The 14,918-nt window shown below is 61.7% G+C and overlaps 6 protein-coding genes across 6 annotated transcripts; 4 read left to right on the top strand and 2 right to left on the bottom strand.

Moving 5' to 3' along the window:
* Window positions 1–3: 3 nt before the first annotated feature.
* On the bottom strand, window positions 4–1,403 carry TSC10 (3-dehydrosphinganine reductase; the record flags this gene model as incomplete). The annotated part of the gene is made up of 6 exons (XM_076648583.1): window positions 4–84; window positions 183–304; window positions 379–564; window positions 626–986; window positions 1,048–1,179; window positions 1,251–1,403. The coding sequence occupies 6 exons, from the start codon at window positions 1,401–1,403 to the stop codon at window positions 4–6; spliced, it is 1,035 nt and encodes a 344-aa protein (XP_076505772.1).
* A 254-nt stretch (window positions 1,404–1,657) lies between these two features.
* JCM10292_001630 (FluC/FEX family fluoride channel) lies at window positions 1,658–2,843 on the top strand (the record flags this gene model as incomplete). The annotated part of the gene is made up of 3 exons (XM_076648582.1): window positions 1,658–1,986; window positions 2,043–2,175; window positions 2,238–2,843. The coding sequence occupies 3 exons, from the start codon at window positions 1,658–1,660 to the stop codon at window positions 2,841–2,843; spliced, it is 1,068 nt and encodes a 355-aa protein (XP_076505771.1).
* A 668-nt stretch (window positions 2,844–3,511) lies between these two features.
* Window positions 3,512–4,678, top strand: JCM10292_001629 (FluC/FEX family fluoride channel; the record flags this gene model as incomplete). The annotated part of the gene is made up of 3 exons (XM_076648581.1): window positions 3,512–3,822; window positions 3,882–4,014; window positions 4,073–4,678. The coding sequence occupies 3 exons, from the start codon at window positions 3,512–3,514 to the stop codon at window positions 4,676–4,678; spliced, it is 1,050 nt and encodes a 349-aa protein (XP_076505770.1).
* Window positions 4,679–5,141: 463 nt separating this feature from the next.
* On the top strand, window positions 5,142–7,569 carry JCM10292_001628 (uncharacterized protein; the record flags this gene model as incomplete). Its single annotated transcript, XM_076648580.1, has 11 exons — window positions 5,142–5,600; window positions 5,670–5,764; window positions 5,827–5,870; window positions 5,956–6,041; window positions 6,162–6,227; window positions 6,304–6,497; window positions 6,564–6,574; window positions 6,639–6,739; window positions 6,813–6,903; window positions 6,969–7,056; window positions 7,131–7,569. 11 exons carry the CDS (start codon window positions 5,142–5,144, stop codon window positions 7,567–7,569), a joined length of 1,674 nt encoding a protein of 557 aa, XP_076505769.1.
* Window positions 7,570–7,915: 346 nt separating this feature from the next.
* JCM10292_001627 (PP2C family serine/threonine-protein phosphatase) lies at window positions 7,916–9,731 on the top strand (the record flags this gene model as incomplete). The annotated part of the gene is made up of 8 exons (XM_076648579.1): window positions 7,916–7,990; window positions 8,062–8,159; window positions 8,240–8,354; window positions 8,432–8,765; window positions 8,863–9,100; window positions 9,162–9,396; window positions 9,512–9,609; window positions 9,674–9,731. 8 exons carry the CDS (start codon window positions 7,916–7,918, stop codon window positions 9,729–9,731), a joined length of 1,251 nt encoding a protein of 416 aa, XP_076505768.1.
* Window positions 9,732–11,348: 1,617 nt separating this feature from the next.
* On the bottom strand, window positions 11,349–14,646 carry CWH41 (mannosyl-oligosaccharide glucosidase; the record flags this gene model as incomplete). Its single annotated transcript, XM_076648578.1, has 16 exons — window positions 11,349–11,371; window positions 11,433–11,470; window positions 11,530–11,594; window positions 11,662–11,751; window positions 11,812–12,059; window positions 12,114–12,170; window positions 12,227–12,415; window positions 12,475–12,820; window positions 12,881–13,323; window positions 13,380–13,586; window positions 13,644–13,760; window positions 13,821–13,893; window positions 13,960–14,048; window positions 14,115–14,159; window positions 14,223–14,372; window positions 14,448–14,646. 16 exons carry the CDS (start codon window positions 14,644–14,646, stop codon window positions 11,349–11,351), a joined length of 2,379 nt encoding a protein of 792 aa, XP_076505767.1.
* Between the last annotated feature and the right edge of the window lie 272 nt (window positions 14,647–14,918).

The following is a 14,918-nucleotide window of genomic DNA, read 5'->3' as shown; positions in this document are numbered from 1 at the left end:
GGTCTATTGCTTCTGCTGCAGCTGTTTCGCCATCTTCTTGACCTCCCCGTCTGCCGAGAGCCACCGCCAGATCGGGAAGATGAGCTGTGAGTCGAGAGCGGGATTCAGGATTGACAGTCAGCGCTTGATCTGGTGGCGCGTCACGATCGCACGTGGGGACACCCGCGCAAGAGGCTACGCACAGTACCGATGAACGCATAGAGGAACTCGAGGTGGAGGTTGTTGCGCGGTGTGATGCCCCGGCTATTGCGCAAGGCGTTCCCAACCAGCTCGTACGTGATGGCGAAGTCGCCTCGTTCGACGCCTGCAACGTCGTGCGGGTCAGCTAGCATCCGCAAGAGTCACGAGCCAGTACACGTCGAGGCAGACTCAACGCACCCTTGATCATCTGCTTCGCGACGTAGTCTGGCGAGTTGCCCTCGTCCACTCCCTCGATCTTCTTCGTCACCTCGGGCTTGACCTGCTGCTCCCGGTCGAAGCCCGGCGAGTGGATGGTGGCAGGGGCGAATAGGTGCACCGAGATTCCGTACAACATGAGCTCGTTGCGCAGCGCTTCGGCGAGACCTGGTGAAGAGACGCGTCAGCTCCGTAACCGAGGTAAGCGAAATCAATGAGGTTCCCGCACCTCGGATGGCATACTTGCTAGGCGAGTACGTCGAGTACCCGATGAAGCTCATGTACGCGAGTACTGAGCTCGTGAAGACGACCCGGCTATCCCGCTTCCCGTCCTCCTTCATGAGCTTGATCCCCTCGTGCACCGTGTTGAGGCAGGTGCGGAAGTTCCACTCCATGCACTTCCAGTGCTCCTCGGCTGACGTCTCGGTGAACAGACCGGGCACGCTCCCGCCTGCGCAGGCAAAGATGTGGTCCGGCGAGGACGACGCGTGTGCTTTGCAAGCGGCGCGGACCGTCTCAGCGGCAGCAGCCGGGTCCGTCAGGTCACACGCATGCGCCTGAAGGACCTGAGATGCTGCTTGGCGGTGGGTCTGCAGATGCGGCGATTCAAGGTCAGCGGTGCGAGCGGGTCTCACCAGGCGCAAGACGCACTTCAAGCTCTGCCAGCGCCTTGTCGAGCTTCGCCTGGCTTCTCGAGACGATTGTGACGTGCGCTCCGCGGTCGGCGAGCTGGCAGGCGAGGGAGAGACCCAACCCTTCTGAACCTCCGCCAATGTAGCAATGCTGCGAGTACGAGGCGGACCTCAGCTGCTGGCCTATGAGGCTTGGAGAGCACACTGACGCGCTGCTCGTACCTTGCCAGCCACATCAAAGCGCTTCGAGCGCGTAAACAGGCCCATCGCGGCGATCGACACGAGCGCGACGAGAGCAGCAGAAAGCAGCGTTCGCGGTTCGAGAGAGCGGAAGTACGCGACTGCCGAGTCCCAAACAGCTCCAAGCGAGCTCATCGGCCGTTCTGGCGAGTGTGGACCGTGGTCGACAGGAATAGTCGGCGGGAGGAAGGGAAGCGATGAGCGTTCTTCTCGTCTGTCACCGCTACGTGAACGCGGACACTTCGAGCGGCTAGTCAGGCGTACAAGGGCACATGCGGCGGAGTTCGAGCGGCAGCAGCTCCTCGCCCACTGCAGTCGCTCCTCCTCGCGACTCTGAGAAGGCGGATGAGCGTGATCTCGCACTTGCACCGCGCGCAGGGGACAAACAGATGCGTCGCGATGGTACAGAGGAGAATCAGGGACCGCGTCTGAACATCGACGAGCCGCCGCTCGAGACGGGCGCTTCCCCCTTCCGCGCCGAAACGGCCAAAGTCCCCCCAGACACCGTTACATCCGCCTACGCGCCGACCCATCCGACGCTGTCGACCTGCTCCTTGCTCATCTTTGCGACCATCTGGGGCGTCCTCGCGCGGCTCGGGCTCGAATGGATCGGAGGATTCGCCGCAGGGAGGGCCGTTTTTGCGCTCGTCTGGGCGCAGGTCGTCGGCAGCTTCGTCATGGGCATCGTGAATGAACGCAAAGCCAGCGTTGAGCGGCTGTAAGCCCTCGCCCGTCCTCTTGGTGCAGCGCATCGAGCTAACTTTACCATCGCAGATTCCCGCCACTCTTTCCCGCGCTCGGCACGGGCTTCTGCGGCTCGCTGACAACGTGGTCTTCCATGGCAAACGACGTCTTCACCGCTTTTGCAAATCTGGACGAGCCGGCTCGAACGAGTCGCTTCGCCGGTGTGAGCATTCGGGTCTTTCGCCGCTCTTTTCGCACCGACTTGACCTGATTCTTCATCGGCAGTTCTTGGCGGGCGTCGCCATCACATTCGTCACTCTGACTACTTCCAGTTCAGCCTTACAAGGTGGCCTGCAAGTTGGTGCAGCGATGCCTGCGACAGGCAGTCCGCCTCGACTACTCCCCGGGCAGTCGATGATCGCCCTCCTCTCCCTCGTCGCTGGTCCGCTCTTCTGGCTCGGCAGCCTCTTCCTCCTCATCTTTGGGCCCACGTCTTGGCGGGAGCGCGCCACGTTTGCCATTGTCGTCGCACCGCCAGCGACTCTCCTTCGTTACTTCCTCTCGAAGAGGCTCAACCCGTTCAGCAAACGGTTCCCCATCGGCACCTTCACGGCCAACTCGCTCGCCGTCCTCGTCTTCGCCGTCATGGCCTTACTTGCGCGGAATCCGCGCTCGCCGCTCGGGTGCGCTGCGCTGCGCGGTGTTCAGGACGGCTTCTGCGGCAGCCTGAGCACGATCTCGACGCTGGTTGTCGAGGTGCGCGGCCTTGGCACAGGCGACAGCTATCGCTACCTCCTTGCGAGCTGGATCATCTCGATGGCCCTCTTCACCGTCGTGCTCGGGCCGTGGGTCTGGTCAGATGACCGCGGGCCGCTGTGCTGGGAACGGTAGGCGCAGGACTCCTCGTATGTTGTTGCAAGACCTCGTACCTGCTCACCGATACCTATCCGGAGCTTCAAGCGCGACCTGCCACGCTGCGCCTGCGTCTCCTGTAGAACCGTCGTTCGCTCCCTACGGTCGCTGTGACCTTGCCTCCTCATTGACGCCATGTCCGTTTTTCGCTCGAGCGGTGCACACAGGTCGTCCCGGTCCACACGCTGGCGACGCCGCCTGCAGCGGCTTTGACTGACTTCATTCAGTCTTCATCTTTCGCACGCGCGTCTGCCTTCTCAATCGCAGCGCCCACGCCTGCTCCCCTGTCTTCGCTGATGGCCTTTGCTGACCGAGCACTGGCCTTTCCTAGCGAAACAAGCCGGATTGACGCGGGGGCTGCCAGCAGGCTGCCCGAGATGAGCGCATCGCAGTTTCGACCGGAGGCATGGCCGACCCCGCTCCCGCTCAGAGCTTCCTCGCGCCGCGGTCGCGCTCGAGTTTCTTCTCTCCAGACTTGGCTACAGCTACTTTGTTCGATGCCTCGTGATTCGATGAGTAGCGACGCGACGCTGCATGCGGACGTGCCGGGCAACCAGGCTCGAGATGTCGAGAAGGGTGCGCGGGCGCAGCGGAGCGAACGACCAAAGCTGGAGCGTCAAGCGAGCAGCAGACGTGGTTCGCACGACATGGCGACAGGCGAGGGACCGCGGCCGACGACCGAGGAGCCGCCGTTGCAGACGGGTTCCGCGTCGCTGCCTCAGAACGCCAATTCACTACCGCCGCAGGAATGGCCCGCCATGTTTCGCCCGCAATACCCAGTCCCGACAGCCATCTCGCTCCTCATCTTCGGCACCATTTGGGGCGTGCTCGCCCGGCTGGGGTTGCGGTGGATTGGCAAGTTTGGCGACGGACAGGTCTTCGCACTCGTCTGGGCGCAGATGGCAGGCTGCCTGATCATGGGCATCGCAATCCGCAAGAAGTCGGATATCGAGCGAGTGTGCGTGTACAGTCGATGTTTATGGAGGCGCCTCGTACTCACGCAAGTTGTGCTCGCAGGTTCCCGCCGCTCTTCGTATTGTGTGGCACTGGCTTCTGCGCCTCGCTGACGACTTGGGCCAGCATGATCGACGACGTGTTTACTCAATTCGCGAATCTGGATGAGCCGGCTGGGACGAGCCGGTTCCAGGCCGTTTGTCGCCTTAAACCCCTTTGTCAAGCCGCGCTGGTCTGACGCTGCTCGCCTACAGTTTCTCTCTGGCATGGCCATCCTCATTGTGACCGTTGCAACCTCTGTGACGGCCTTCCAGACTGGTCGACACATCGGCAGCTGGATTCCGAAGAAGAGGCCTCACGACGAGCCCGCTACCGGCAACGCTCTCGTGAACACCATCTCGCTCGTCATCGGCCCACTCTTCTGGCTCGGGAGCCTCTTCCTCCTTATCTTCGGCCCGGCTGCGTGGCGCTCACGCGCCACCTTCGCCATCGTCGTCGCTCCGCCTGCCACCATCCTCCGGTACTTCACCTCGAAGAAGCTCAACCCGCTCAGCAAACGCTTCCCCATCGGCACCTTCACCGTCAACTCGGTCTCCGTCCTCGTCTTTGCCGTCATGGCGCTTCTCGCGCGACACCCGCGATCGCAGCTCGGCTGTGCTGCGCTGCGCGGTGTTCAGGACGGCTTCTGCGGCAGCCTGAGCACGATCTCGACGTTGGTCGTCGAGGTGCGCGGCCTTGGCACAGGTGATAGCTACCGCTACCTCATCGCGAGCTGGATCGTCTCGATGGCCCTCTTCACCGTCGTGCTCGGGCCGTGGGTCTGGTCGGACGACCGCGGGCCCCTGTGCTGGGAGCGGTAGTGCGCACTCGCGCTGTGTAGGTCTCTCTTTCGACATGGTCCACCCTTCGTACTGTTGCATCTCGCGCATGTGTTGCATTCGCCCGAGAGAGGGCCTTCGCAACTCGCTTGTTCCTTCCGCTGTTCGTGCTCGTCTCGCTCCGCTTTCGCGTTGTCCCGAGTCTGTGGCTATGCTGTCGGCTGCGTCATAGTCACCCGAGCTCGAGCTCCGTCTCAAGTGCTGAGTCGAGGCGAGGTCAAAGCGCTGCCAACGGCTCGCTCCTCGGCGACGCAGCGCCTCTTTCCTTCCTTCTCCTCCCTCGCCTCCTCCCACCGCAGACCTTGGAGCAGCCCAGGTCAGTCAACAGCACTCTGGTGTTCAGTCGACCCTACTGACTCTTCACCGACGCCGGCAGGTGGCCCCGCTCTGCTCTTCTCCTTCGTCCTCGCTCGCTCCGACTGGCTCGTCGCTCGCCTTCCTCGCCATGATCACGTTCAAGCACGTCCTCTTCTGTACTTCAACCTGTGCTGCGCTGGTCGCGAGCATCTCGCGTAACGGCTTCGTCGTCAAGCACCGCCAGGGCCGCCAGCTCCCGCCCTCGGTGGGCGACGCCGCCGCCTCGCTCCTCTCGTCGTCGATGACACCGTCGCTCGTAACGATGCCTGTTGCTGTCGCCACTTCCGAATCGAGCGCGACGATGAGCGAGCCGAGCGTTGTCTCTGCGAGCGAGACTGCCCTCTTCAACGCCTCGAGCACGACCTCCCTCGCCTCGTTCGCCTCGCTCACGACTTCTTCGGCCGCGTCGACGATGACCGGTTCTTCCCACTCGACCACTGCCTTTGTCAATGCCACGAACGCCGGCAATGTTACGGACACGGCGGCGACTCCTCCGCCTGATGGCGACCTCGACCTGACCGTTCTCAACCTGGCTTTCATCCTCGAGGTGCGCTGGCTCTCACATGTCGACACAGTTGTCGGACGTAGGTATCGAAGCCGCGTTGGGTGCGCGCAGAACCTCGAGGCGTCGTTCTACTCTCAGGCGCTTCAGCGCTTCTCGCTCGAGGTCATGATTCAGGCCGGCCTCTCCCCGCTCCATGCTGCCATCGTGTAAGTATCTTCATATAGGCTTGGTTTGTAACCGAGCTGACGCCGAGCGAGCCTCCGTGCAGCGTCGAGCAGATCACGGTCATCCAGGCAGACGAGCAGAGCCACGGTACGTCGCGGCGATGCAGCAGCCCCGCTCTTCGCATGTTCGTACGCTAGTAACTGACGCTTTGGGCACCTTCTCGGATGCACAGTCAGTCTCCTCGCCGAAACCATTGTCGCGCTGGGCGGCGAGCCGTTTACGGGTTGCGGGTTCGCCTTCGACTCGGCTCTTGCGGACGTGAGTTGAACGCTTACACCGGCCTGCGCACCTGAGCACTACTGCACGGCACCCAGGCTGGAGCTAGACCGTGTCATCGCTGTACTTGACGATAGCTGAACCTGCCTTCGGAGCCAACAGCCCGCTACTTTCCTCGGAACTGCGCGCACACTCGAGGCGGTCGGCGTCTCGGCCTACCTCGGAGCCGTAAGTATCGTCCTTCCGAGTCACTGCGGAGAGCTGTGCTGATATGGCTCGCATCACACGTGGCTCGACCCTGCAGGCCAATCTCATCTCCGACCCTTCCCTCCTCACCGCAGCCGCTTCTATCGGCACGCTCGAAGCGCGCCACCAGTCGCTGCTGAACGCGCTCAATGGCGGTTCCTACGGCGCTCAGGCCTTCGACTTGGCTCTCCTCCCCCAGGCTGTGCTTTCGCTAGCGAGCGGGTTCCTCACGGGATGTCAGCCTGGTGACCTGTGCGTATCTCTGAGCTTGTTCCTCGCTCTCCTGAATGCTCGCTTACCATGCCGGGGCGACTGAAGCGGCCTGACCGGTGCGGATCCGATTGTCTACGTGCGAGCGAAACACGGCAGCTGAGCAGATGTGCCCTTCTTTAGCGAACGCGCCACTCACCGTCGTCAACGAGGCGACCGGCCAACATGCATACGCCGCGGGCTCGAAGCTCGGCTTCTCGATGCACGCCGAGGCCGATATGTCGGTCCGTTCAGCCGTACTTTGCTCGACCTTCTCAATCGGAGGACCTGACGGCGTCCCCCTGCCGAGGCGTGCAGGCGCTCACCTGCCAGATGCTGATCGGCGGCGAAGCCGTCGCGCTCACCCTTCCGGCGGACGATTGCACCGTTCCGGCTGGCGTGGACGGTCGTGAGCCGCAATGTCGCCTTCGCCTTCGCCGCGCACGCTCGCTTACGACTTTCGCCGTTCCGCAGCTGTTGCAGTCTACCTCATTAACGCTTCGACTCCGCTCGCCGTCAACGTGATCATCCAAGCGCAGACGACCATTGTTGCGGGCCCCGGGTGACTTGGCGCTCTCTCGCTCTTGCTCACGAACGACAAGGCGGGCGGAACACTGATCATCATCGCTTCGACAGCTTTATCTTCATCGACTCGCAGGTCTCGATCCTCGCCTCGGTGCTCTCGCCCTTCTCTGAGCAGGCTGCTCAGTCCCGTTCCGGAGGTCGGGCTGTCGAGGACGCCTCGCCCGTCAACGTGGAGCCGTCGTCTAACGCTGTCGGCGCCGCTACGGAGGCGACGACGGCCGCCACGGAGACGACGACGGAGCTCGCGAGCGCTGCCGGGGCCAGCGCGTCGACCGAACTTGCGGCGAGCACTGCTTCCGTCGACACCGGCGCTTCGTCCTCGTCCTCGTCGATGGCGACGGTGGCGTATTCGGCGGCGGAGATGGCTTCGGCGGCTCCTTACAAGATGGTCAAGCGCCACCTCCGCCGTGAGCGCCGTGGGACGAACCGTCTTCGCGCTCGTGACCCGCTCCCGACGATTCAGGAGTCGCTCCGTCAGAAGGCCTTCTGAAGGCACCCTCAGTCGATGCATGAGCTGGCCTCGAAAGCATCTTCTGTAGCCCACTGTACTGCGTGCAACTCTCGCTTGCCTCGCGGTGCTCCATGGACATTAACGGAGAAAGCGCAGAGATGACGTTGGCTGGCGAAGGCCAGCGAGAGCTGCGAACCTCGACGACGTCGGCGCGCGCCTCAGCAGGGCCAGCAGTGCGCAGTAGCCAGTCGCGTCTGCTCGTAGCTCGGGCACACCGACAATCGTACATCGCCGTCGCTTCGTCGCTCCACCAGTCGCCTGCCTTCGCTCGTCGTCCCCACCGCGACTCTCCTTCTGCCTCGCTGCTCCCTAGGTACACTTGCACATGTCGAACGGACACATGGAAGGCGATGCCCGCGTTACAGAGGAGACGCTCGCGCGCGGAGCCGACACCTTTGGCGTTCGTCCCGCGTCATGCTCGTCTTCCCACGTCTCGCCGAGCTGATCGATGCTTTCTACCGGGATGCGCAGGCTCTGAATCAGCACCCTGCTCCAGAGGCCTCCCGCGGCACCTACAGAGTGGGCGTCAGCGTCGACCGCAACCGCAAGTGCCGGAGGTCGATGGAGGAGTAAGCGTCACTTCCTCGCTGAGATTGCTGCAAATGCTCTTGTTGCAGCTCGCGAGCTGACGTCGTACTTGCTCACGCAGCGCTCACGCCTTTGTCTACGACTTTGCCGGCCTCAAGGGCCAGGGCTACTTCGCTGTCTTCGACGGCCACGCAGGCAAGAAGGCGGCCGAATTCTGCGGGCTACACTTCCACGAGGTGCGCGACGACTTTCAATGTGACGAGCTCGGAAGAGCGCCAGGGAGCTGAACCTCGGCCTGTCACGCTCGGCGCAGTATCTTCTCGAGAACCTCCGCAAATCGTCCTCAACGCCCATCCCACACCTTCTCAACGCCACCTTTCATGCCGTCGACACGCAGCTCTCGGCGCTCTCGGCGAGCGAGGGCACGCACTCGGGCTGCACGGCCGTCACATGCCTACTCCGACTCGAGGACGAGAACGGCAACCCCGTCGGCGAAGGCTCGGGCGTCGCGCCGCACGTCGTCGGGCAGAGCAGTGGGACGATCGAGGGAAAGGCGGGCGAGGCGGCGAAGGCTGCTGAGGCGGTTGGAATCGATCCGACGGAGGGCAAGCCTGGGTCGGGCGAAGGGAAGGGCTTGACGCAATCGAGTGCGTCTCCGGCTTCCTTCATCACGACAGCCTGCTCCTTGAGGAGGCATGACACCGGCGAGCCTATTGACGCTTACGATTGCTTCTCCCTTGGCAGGCTCGCCGTCGAGCGGCAGTGATCCCAGCAGCACCGGCGGGGACGGCAGTGTCAAGAGCAAGCTCAAGAACATGTTCTCGGCCTCGGGCAACAAGCTCAACTCGCTCTCAAGCGGCAGCAACTCGCCCGTTCCGCCTGGCGCGAACGGCCAGCAGGTCAATGGACCAGCCGAGGAGATCAAGGCGGCGAAACGCACGCTCTACACCGCCAACGCGGGCGATGCGCGAGCGGTCCTCTCGTGTGTCTGCGTGCTCTCTGCTCTATTGAGGAAAAGGCGCTGACGTGCGTGGATCCTTCAGGCGCGGCGGCCGCGCGATCCGCCTTTCGTACGACCACAAGGGCTCGGACGCCAAGGAAGTCCAGCGTGTCGAAGCCGCAGGCGGCTACGTCATCAACCAGCGCGTCAACGGCTACCTCGCCGTCACGCGCTCGCTCGGCGACTCGCAGATGAAGCAGTTTGTCGTCGGTTCGCCCTACACCACCGAGACGACTTTGAGGTCGGACGACGACTTTCTCATCGTCGCATGCGACGGGGTAAGTCAGATCTCAGCTTTCGACAGGACAGGCCGTTCAACCGCTCGTCCTCTGAACAAGGGCAGCGAGCACTCGCTTCCACGAGCTTCAGGGCTGACCTTCACTTGCACTGCAGCTCTGGGACGTCTGCACCGACCAGCAGGCCGTCGACCAGATCCAGGGTATCCAGGACCCGCAGCAGGCGAGCGACAAGCTGCTGGAATACGCTCTCAGGTGCGGTTATCTCTACTCTTCTCCTTGAGCTGCGGAACCTCTGTTCACAATGGTGCTTGTGCAGCCACAACAGCACCGACAACCTCAGTGTCATGGTTGTTGCCCTCAACTACCAGGTCTAGTGCCTTGTCTACTACGCAATCAGTTGACCTTTGTCGAGTATCTTTGCCGCCTCCTCTCGCGGTTCTAAGTAGTCTCTTTGTCCTTTGTGTTTTCTTGTATTCCTTCCCTGCATTGCCTTTCGTACACACATACATATCAACTCAAGCGGAATTCAGAGTCAGCCGGAACTTGACACCGCTTGCCCTGGTCACACCCTGATAGCCGGGCGGAGCAAGGCGTGCAGTCGGAGGGAGAGCTTTGCCGACCTCTTCCTCGCCAAGTCAACTTATGCTTCTCCAAGCCGATGGAACCCTCCTGCAAATCCAGAGGGCATCACAGCCAGGGATGACGAGAATAAGGAAGTGATTGCTCGGGAAGAAGAGAAGATGATACGGGAGGCTCCTGCGTGTGGTTAGAGGGGGGGACAGCGGGTGCACAACGCTGCAGCAAGACAGAACAAGGGGAAAGGAGGGTGTGGCGGGTACTGCAGAGTGACCGGGTGTTGTACTGGGTGTGGTATCCCGTTGAGTTGGCTAGTCCTTGACCTCCTTGTTGTTGTTGAATTCGCTGTCGGCGGTTTCACAAGGCAGAGGTCAAGGTTGGCAGTGGACGTGGCAGAGATGAAGCAGTACTCACGCATCCTTGTCGTCATCGTTCTCGTTGCCCGACTCCTCAGTCTTGATGAACTCGCCCTCCTCATCCTCCGGCACCTCCTCTGCCTAGACAAACTCACCGCCCACAAGGAGGACAACGCGGTCCCGCTGGTTCTTACACGTTGCGTGTTCGTGTCCTTGAGCTCGTCCGAGTCCGTCTTGTAGAGCGCGTCAAACACCTGCTTGCTGGTGTACTTCAGGCAAGCGGCGTGCCCCACCAGGGCGCTCTGGACGATATTGTGGAAAGGACAGGCAAGGTTTGGATGGACGACGCGGCAGTGGGAGGGGGCGGATGCAAGTCGTCCATTGGGAGGAGTTGGGTAAGAGGGAGAGCTTGCGCAATGGGCGCGCACGGGGTCGGCAAGGGGATGAGAGTGTGTGTGAAGGTGTGCGTGAAGATGTGCGTGAAGGTGTGCAATTGCTCTGCAAGACACAAAAGGCGCATTGAGTGGAGTAAGGGTGCGGGACGAAGGAAAGCAACGAGATGTCAACTTTGGACGAGGTAGGCGACCTCAAGCACATCAAGCTATGCAGACTCCTAGGCCTTGTGACAAGAGAGCACACACCGTATTGTGCCCGCTGCCCTTGTTGGCGCCCAACTTGAGCGCGTCTGTCTGCTTCACCACTATTGCAACCCGGCTTGCTCAGTCCCCTCACGTCCTCGCTCTCTGGCAACGCAGATCTGTGCGCTGGAGGTCCCTGGGCTCTGCGGTAGGAGTGGAATCTGGCCTGGTCACCTGTCGTCTCCTGATTGCCTCCATGCGCTGCTTGACGCTCCCCGACAAGCTAGATACGGACACCCACGCAACGCAGGACCTGTTCAACCAGCAAGCTTCCCTCTGCAGATTGGACGGCTCCTCAGCAATACTGTCCAGAGAGCTGACAGGTCATCAGAGCTTGTGGATTGGGCGTGTGCCAAAAGGGCACATGCAAAATCTGAGAGAATAGGTGCACAAGTCCATTGCTGGGGCCGCACTGCGATGTCTAGTAGTATTGCTCTGCCATGACTGCACAAGGTTGGCATGGATGAGCACAGCAAACACAGCGGAAATACACGGGAGGACGCACTGAGCGTGACAAGGCTTGTCCATCCCGTGAAGGGGTCACTGCGGGAAACCGGCAAAGGTCAGCTCCAGAGGACTCAACTGAGCAGTCTCGTACTCACCTTCGCTGACCCTCTCCCGTGTTGGCGTTGTATTGCTCCCACACCGTACCCGTGCGCTCCCATTCCTGTTGCACACACCGGAAGGGTCAGTTCCGCCCGTGTGAGCAGACAAGGCCGGAGAGATTGGCGCACCTTGTACACGTTGTTGATGACATTGTCGCGCAGCTCGGCGTAAATTTCGGCGGCGCGAGTCTGGAAAGGCCCTGGTTCCTTCGCGTACTTCTGCTCGGCGAGATGGGTCAGTTGCCAGTGTCGACGACGACACCGAAAAGACTGGCGCACGTTGTTGAGGGCGGCGAGTGCAAGATAGTTCATCTGAATCCAGATCGGGCCACGCCAGTAGTTCTCGCCCTGCCCAAAGAGCGGGTGGTCCTTGCTGAGCGAGCGGATGCCGTACGGTGACCAAAGCTTGGCAGGGTTGCGCAGGAGCTCGAGGACGGGGCCGAGATGCGGAGATGTCGAAGGCAGCAGCGAGAGGAAGAACGGGAAGAGGGAGAGGTAGCCCGCGTGGCAGACATGGAACGACTCGTCTGTCGAATCGAGCAATCAGCAAGCCGCAATGCGCTCTGAATCGGGTCACTCACCTTCGTTGTCGACGCTCGCGTCGCAGTACATCTGCTGCTCCTCGCTCCAGTGCAAGTCTGTGCAGCAGGGCGGATCAGTTCGTGCTCGCGAGCGAAAGAAGGGAGAAGCGCACCGTCCAGGTTCGCGACGATGTCCTCGAATTGCTCTTCGTACTCTTCTATGTCGTCCTCCTCGCCGAGGAATTCGGCAACGTCACGCATCGTGCGCGAGAAGAAGCCCATCCAGCTCATGAGGTCGACGTGGAGCTCGCCAGCGTGCGGCGGGACGGCGCGAGGCATGTCGTCGAGACCCGATGTGAGCACTGGGGCGGGGAAAAGGTTTGAATGCAACCCCTCACGAGTCAAGGAAGAAATCACGCACCGTGATCCGCCGTGCGGCCACGCCAGCGGTAGGCCTCGCTCGAGCTCCTTGCCCTGCGCCCGTACCCGCGTATTTCGCCCTTCTGCGTGCGGCGGAACCATTCGTAATGGCGCTTGATGGTCGGGTAGACCTCGCGAAGGTATGAACCGGCGAGGGCGGGAGATGCGAGGTGGCGGGACGCAAGCGCCTCAGGCGCGAGTGACTCTTCCGAGGGGTCCAATGTCTCGTCAAGCGTGGCGAGGGAGATGCCGGCCTCGCGCAAGCGAGCGATGAAGCCGGTGAGCCCCATGATGAGCGTGGGCGGGTTGCCATAAGCCGGATATTGCGTCTGGAATGCCTCGGGAACCTGCGAGCACTTTACAATCAGCTTGCTGGACTGGATCCGAACCTAGTGGCGAAAACGCACGCGACTCCTGGCCTCGTCGCCCAGAATCTGCTCGCGCGCAATCCAGCCGTCTTCGTCTGCAAGGTTCATCCAGCTTCGGAAGATCTCCAGACTCAGGTCGTTGTCCCAAGCGCCGATGAGCGAGAGGTGAAATCCTTCGTCCCAGTAGAAGCCACGTGGGAAGAAGCTGCGGCTAGGCGTGGCGGCGAAGAGCTCCCTCGGCTCGGTGAGCTGCGGACTCGGCTTGGATGCACTGGTCTCATCGGCGTCCCACTCTTGAGAGAAGGTGCGATCGACGAGCGAGGGGCCGTGAAAGTACCCGACCCCGCCGACCAGGTTGGCCGTCATGGCGCGAGCGAATTCCTGCTGACGCTCGGAGAAGGACAAGATGGAGGGGAAAAGCGAGGCGAAGCGGCTCTTATAGGCATGAGACGAGGCGGCGAGCGCGGTAGTCAAGGACGCATCTGCGCATAACGGAGATCAGCGTGAACTGAGGGAGGACGAGGACACTGGCACGCACGGTCGAGGTTCGTCGGCGCTGCGTCCGAGTCGAAGAAAATGTCGACGCCCCAGCGATCCTGGTACGTCTTTTGAAAGGCGTAGAGACCCGCATTCCGCTGCACGATGTTGGGTAGCGTGAAGAGAATGGCGGGATCCGGCGGGCTGCTCTGCCCGTATGGCTCGAGGATTTTGCTCGAATGCTTGGCCATCGTATTCATGATGGCATCTGCGGGGCGCGCGGATGAACATTCGTAGGTCGGAAAGGAGATGAGCAGGCACGAACTGCGAGCCTGCCACACCAAGCCTTGAGGGACCGCGAGACCCAGATACTGGGTGCGATTCAGCTTGTCGCCGAAGTCCTCGACGTGTGGCCCCTTGAAGAGCGGGCTGTTGCCTTCGTCTGCGATGCTGACTCGGTCAGCGACGGGCGTTGACTTGGCCAACCCGGAGCAGCACGTACGGTCCTCTATGCGGATCCTGTATCCGCCGAGTTTTGGTGTGGTGCCCTTGAGCACAACGGAGCCCTTGGCACCCTGCGTGCGAGATCGGTTGAGTTCGTGCTCGCGTAGGGACGGACGTGAGGAAATCGAGAACCGCACCAAGTTATCCTTGTCGCTCTCCAGCTCGAGGTAGCTGAGCGGCCCGTCATTGCCGAAGTAGTTGATCAAGGAGATTCGCGAGACTTTGGCTGAAAAGTGAAGGCGGGTGAGCCCAGAATCGCATGTCATGGTGCACGGAAGCGCGGAAGACGCACAAGCATCTAGCGGTTCTCCCTCGAGCCGCACTGCCCAGCTCCCGCCTGCGGCACACGCATCTGTCAGCAAACGAGTTTGTAGGTCCTGAGCTACAAAAAGAGGCGCACCTTCGTCTCCGCCTGCCACCTTGATCCATCGGATCGTCAACCGGACGTTGTTCACTTTGTCGTTCAGCACTTGCTTGGCTGCGCTACGCCCGTCGTGCTCCGTGTACGAGTAGGTGAGCCCGTCACGCTGGTCGCACTCGTGTCGAGGCTCTGCGGAAGCTCGGAAGTTCAGCTCGTCGTGGAAGTGGGGAGGGCGAACACGACCGCGAGTGGAAGGCGGCGCACTCTGGTACGACTGGTAGTCTCCCGTGCCGAACCAGATCAGCCCCGTCATGAGCGTGCTCGGCAGGCGCGGCCGCAAGCCAAAGTAGAGTCCCGGCCGGTACGTTCCCCAGAGCAGCGAGTCCTCAGCGGGAGAACCCTGCGCGAACGCTGCTGCGCTCAGCAGCGTACACAGCGCTGCCAGCGCCGAGCATGGTCGCATCTCGACGCGCGAGCCGAAAGTGGAGCGGACGAACGCAAGTCGCGCGGAACTTGGCCTCGCGCGCACGTGAAGGTGGCCGCGGAACTCGCTCTCTCTCTCTCTCGCATGGAACACAGGCCAAATCAGGTGTTTGAGTCATCTAGAGCAGGTCGAGATTACACGATGCACAGGGGCAAAGGGGGAGAGAGGGTCACAGGCGTGGAAAGCGACGAACTCCTTTTCGGGGGGTACTACTTGGATATGCGAGAGACGAGACGGGAACGACAAAGACA

Source organism: Rhodotorula paludigena, assembly GCF_050403205.1.
Source record: "Rhodotorula paludigena JCM10292 DNA, Rt_paludigena_JCM10292v1_ctg17, whole genome shotgun sequence".
NCBI classification, from domain to species: Eukaryota; Fungi; Basidiomycota; class Microbotryomycetes; order Sporidiobolales; family Sporidiobolaceae; genus Rhodotorula; species Rhodotorula paludigena.
The sequence above is the reverse complement of the archived record's forward strand: the minus strand, read 5'-3'. Positions and strand labels throughout refer to the sequence as shown.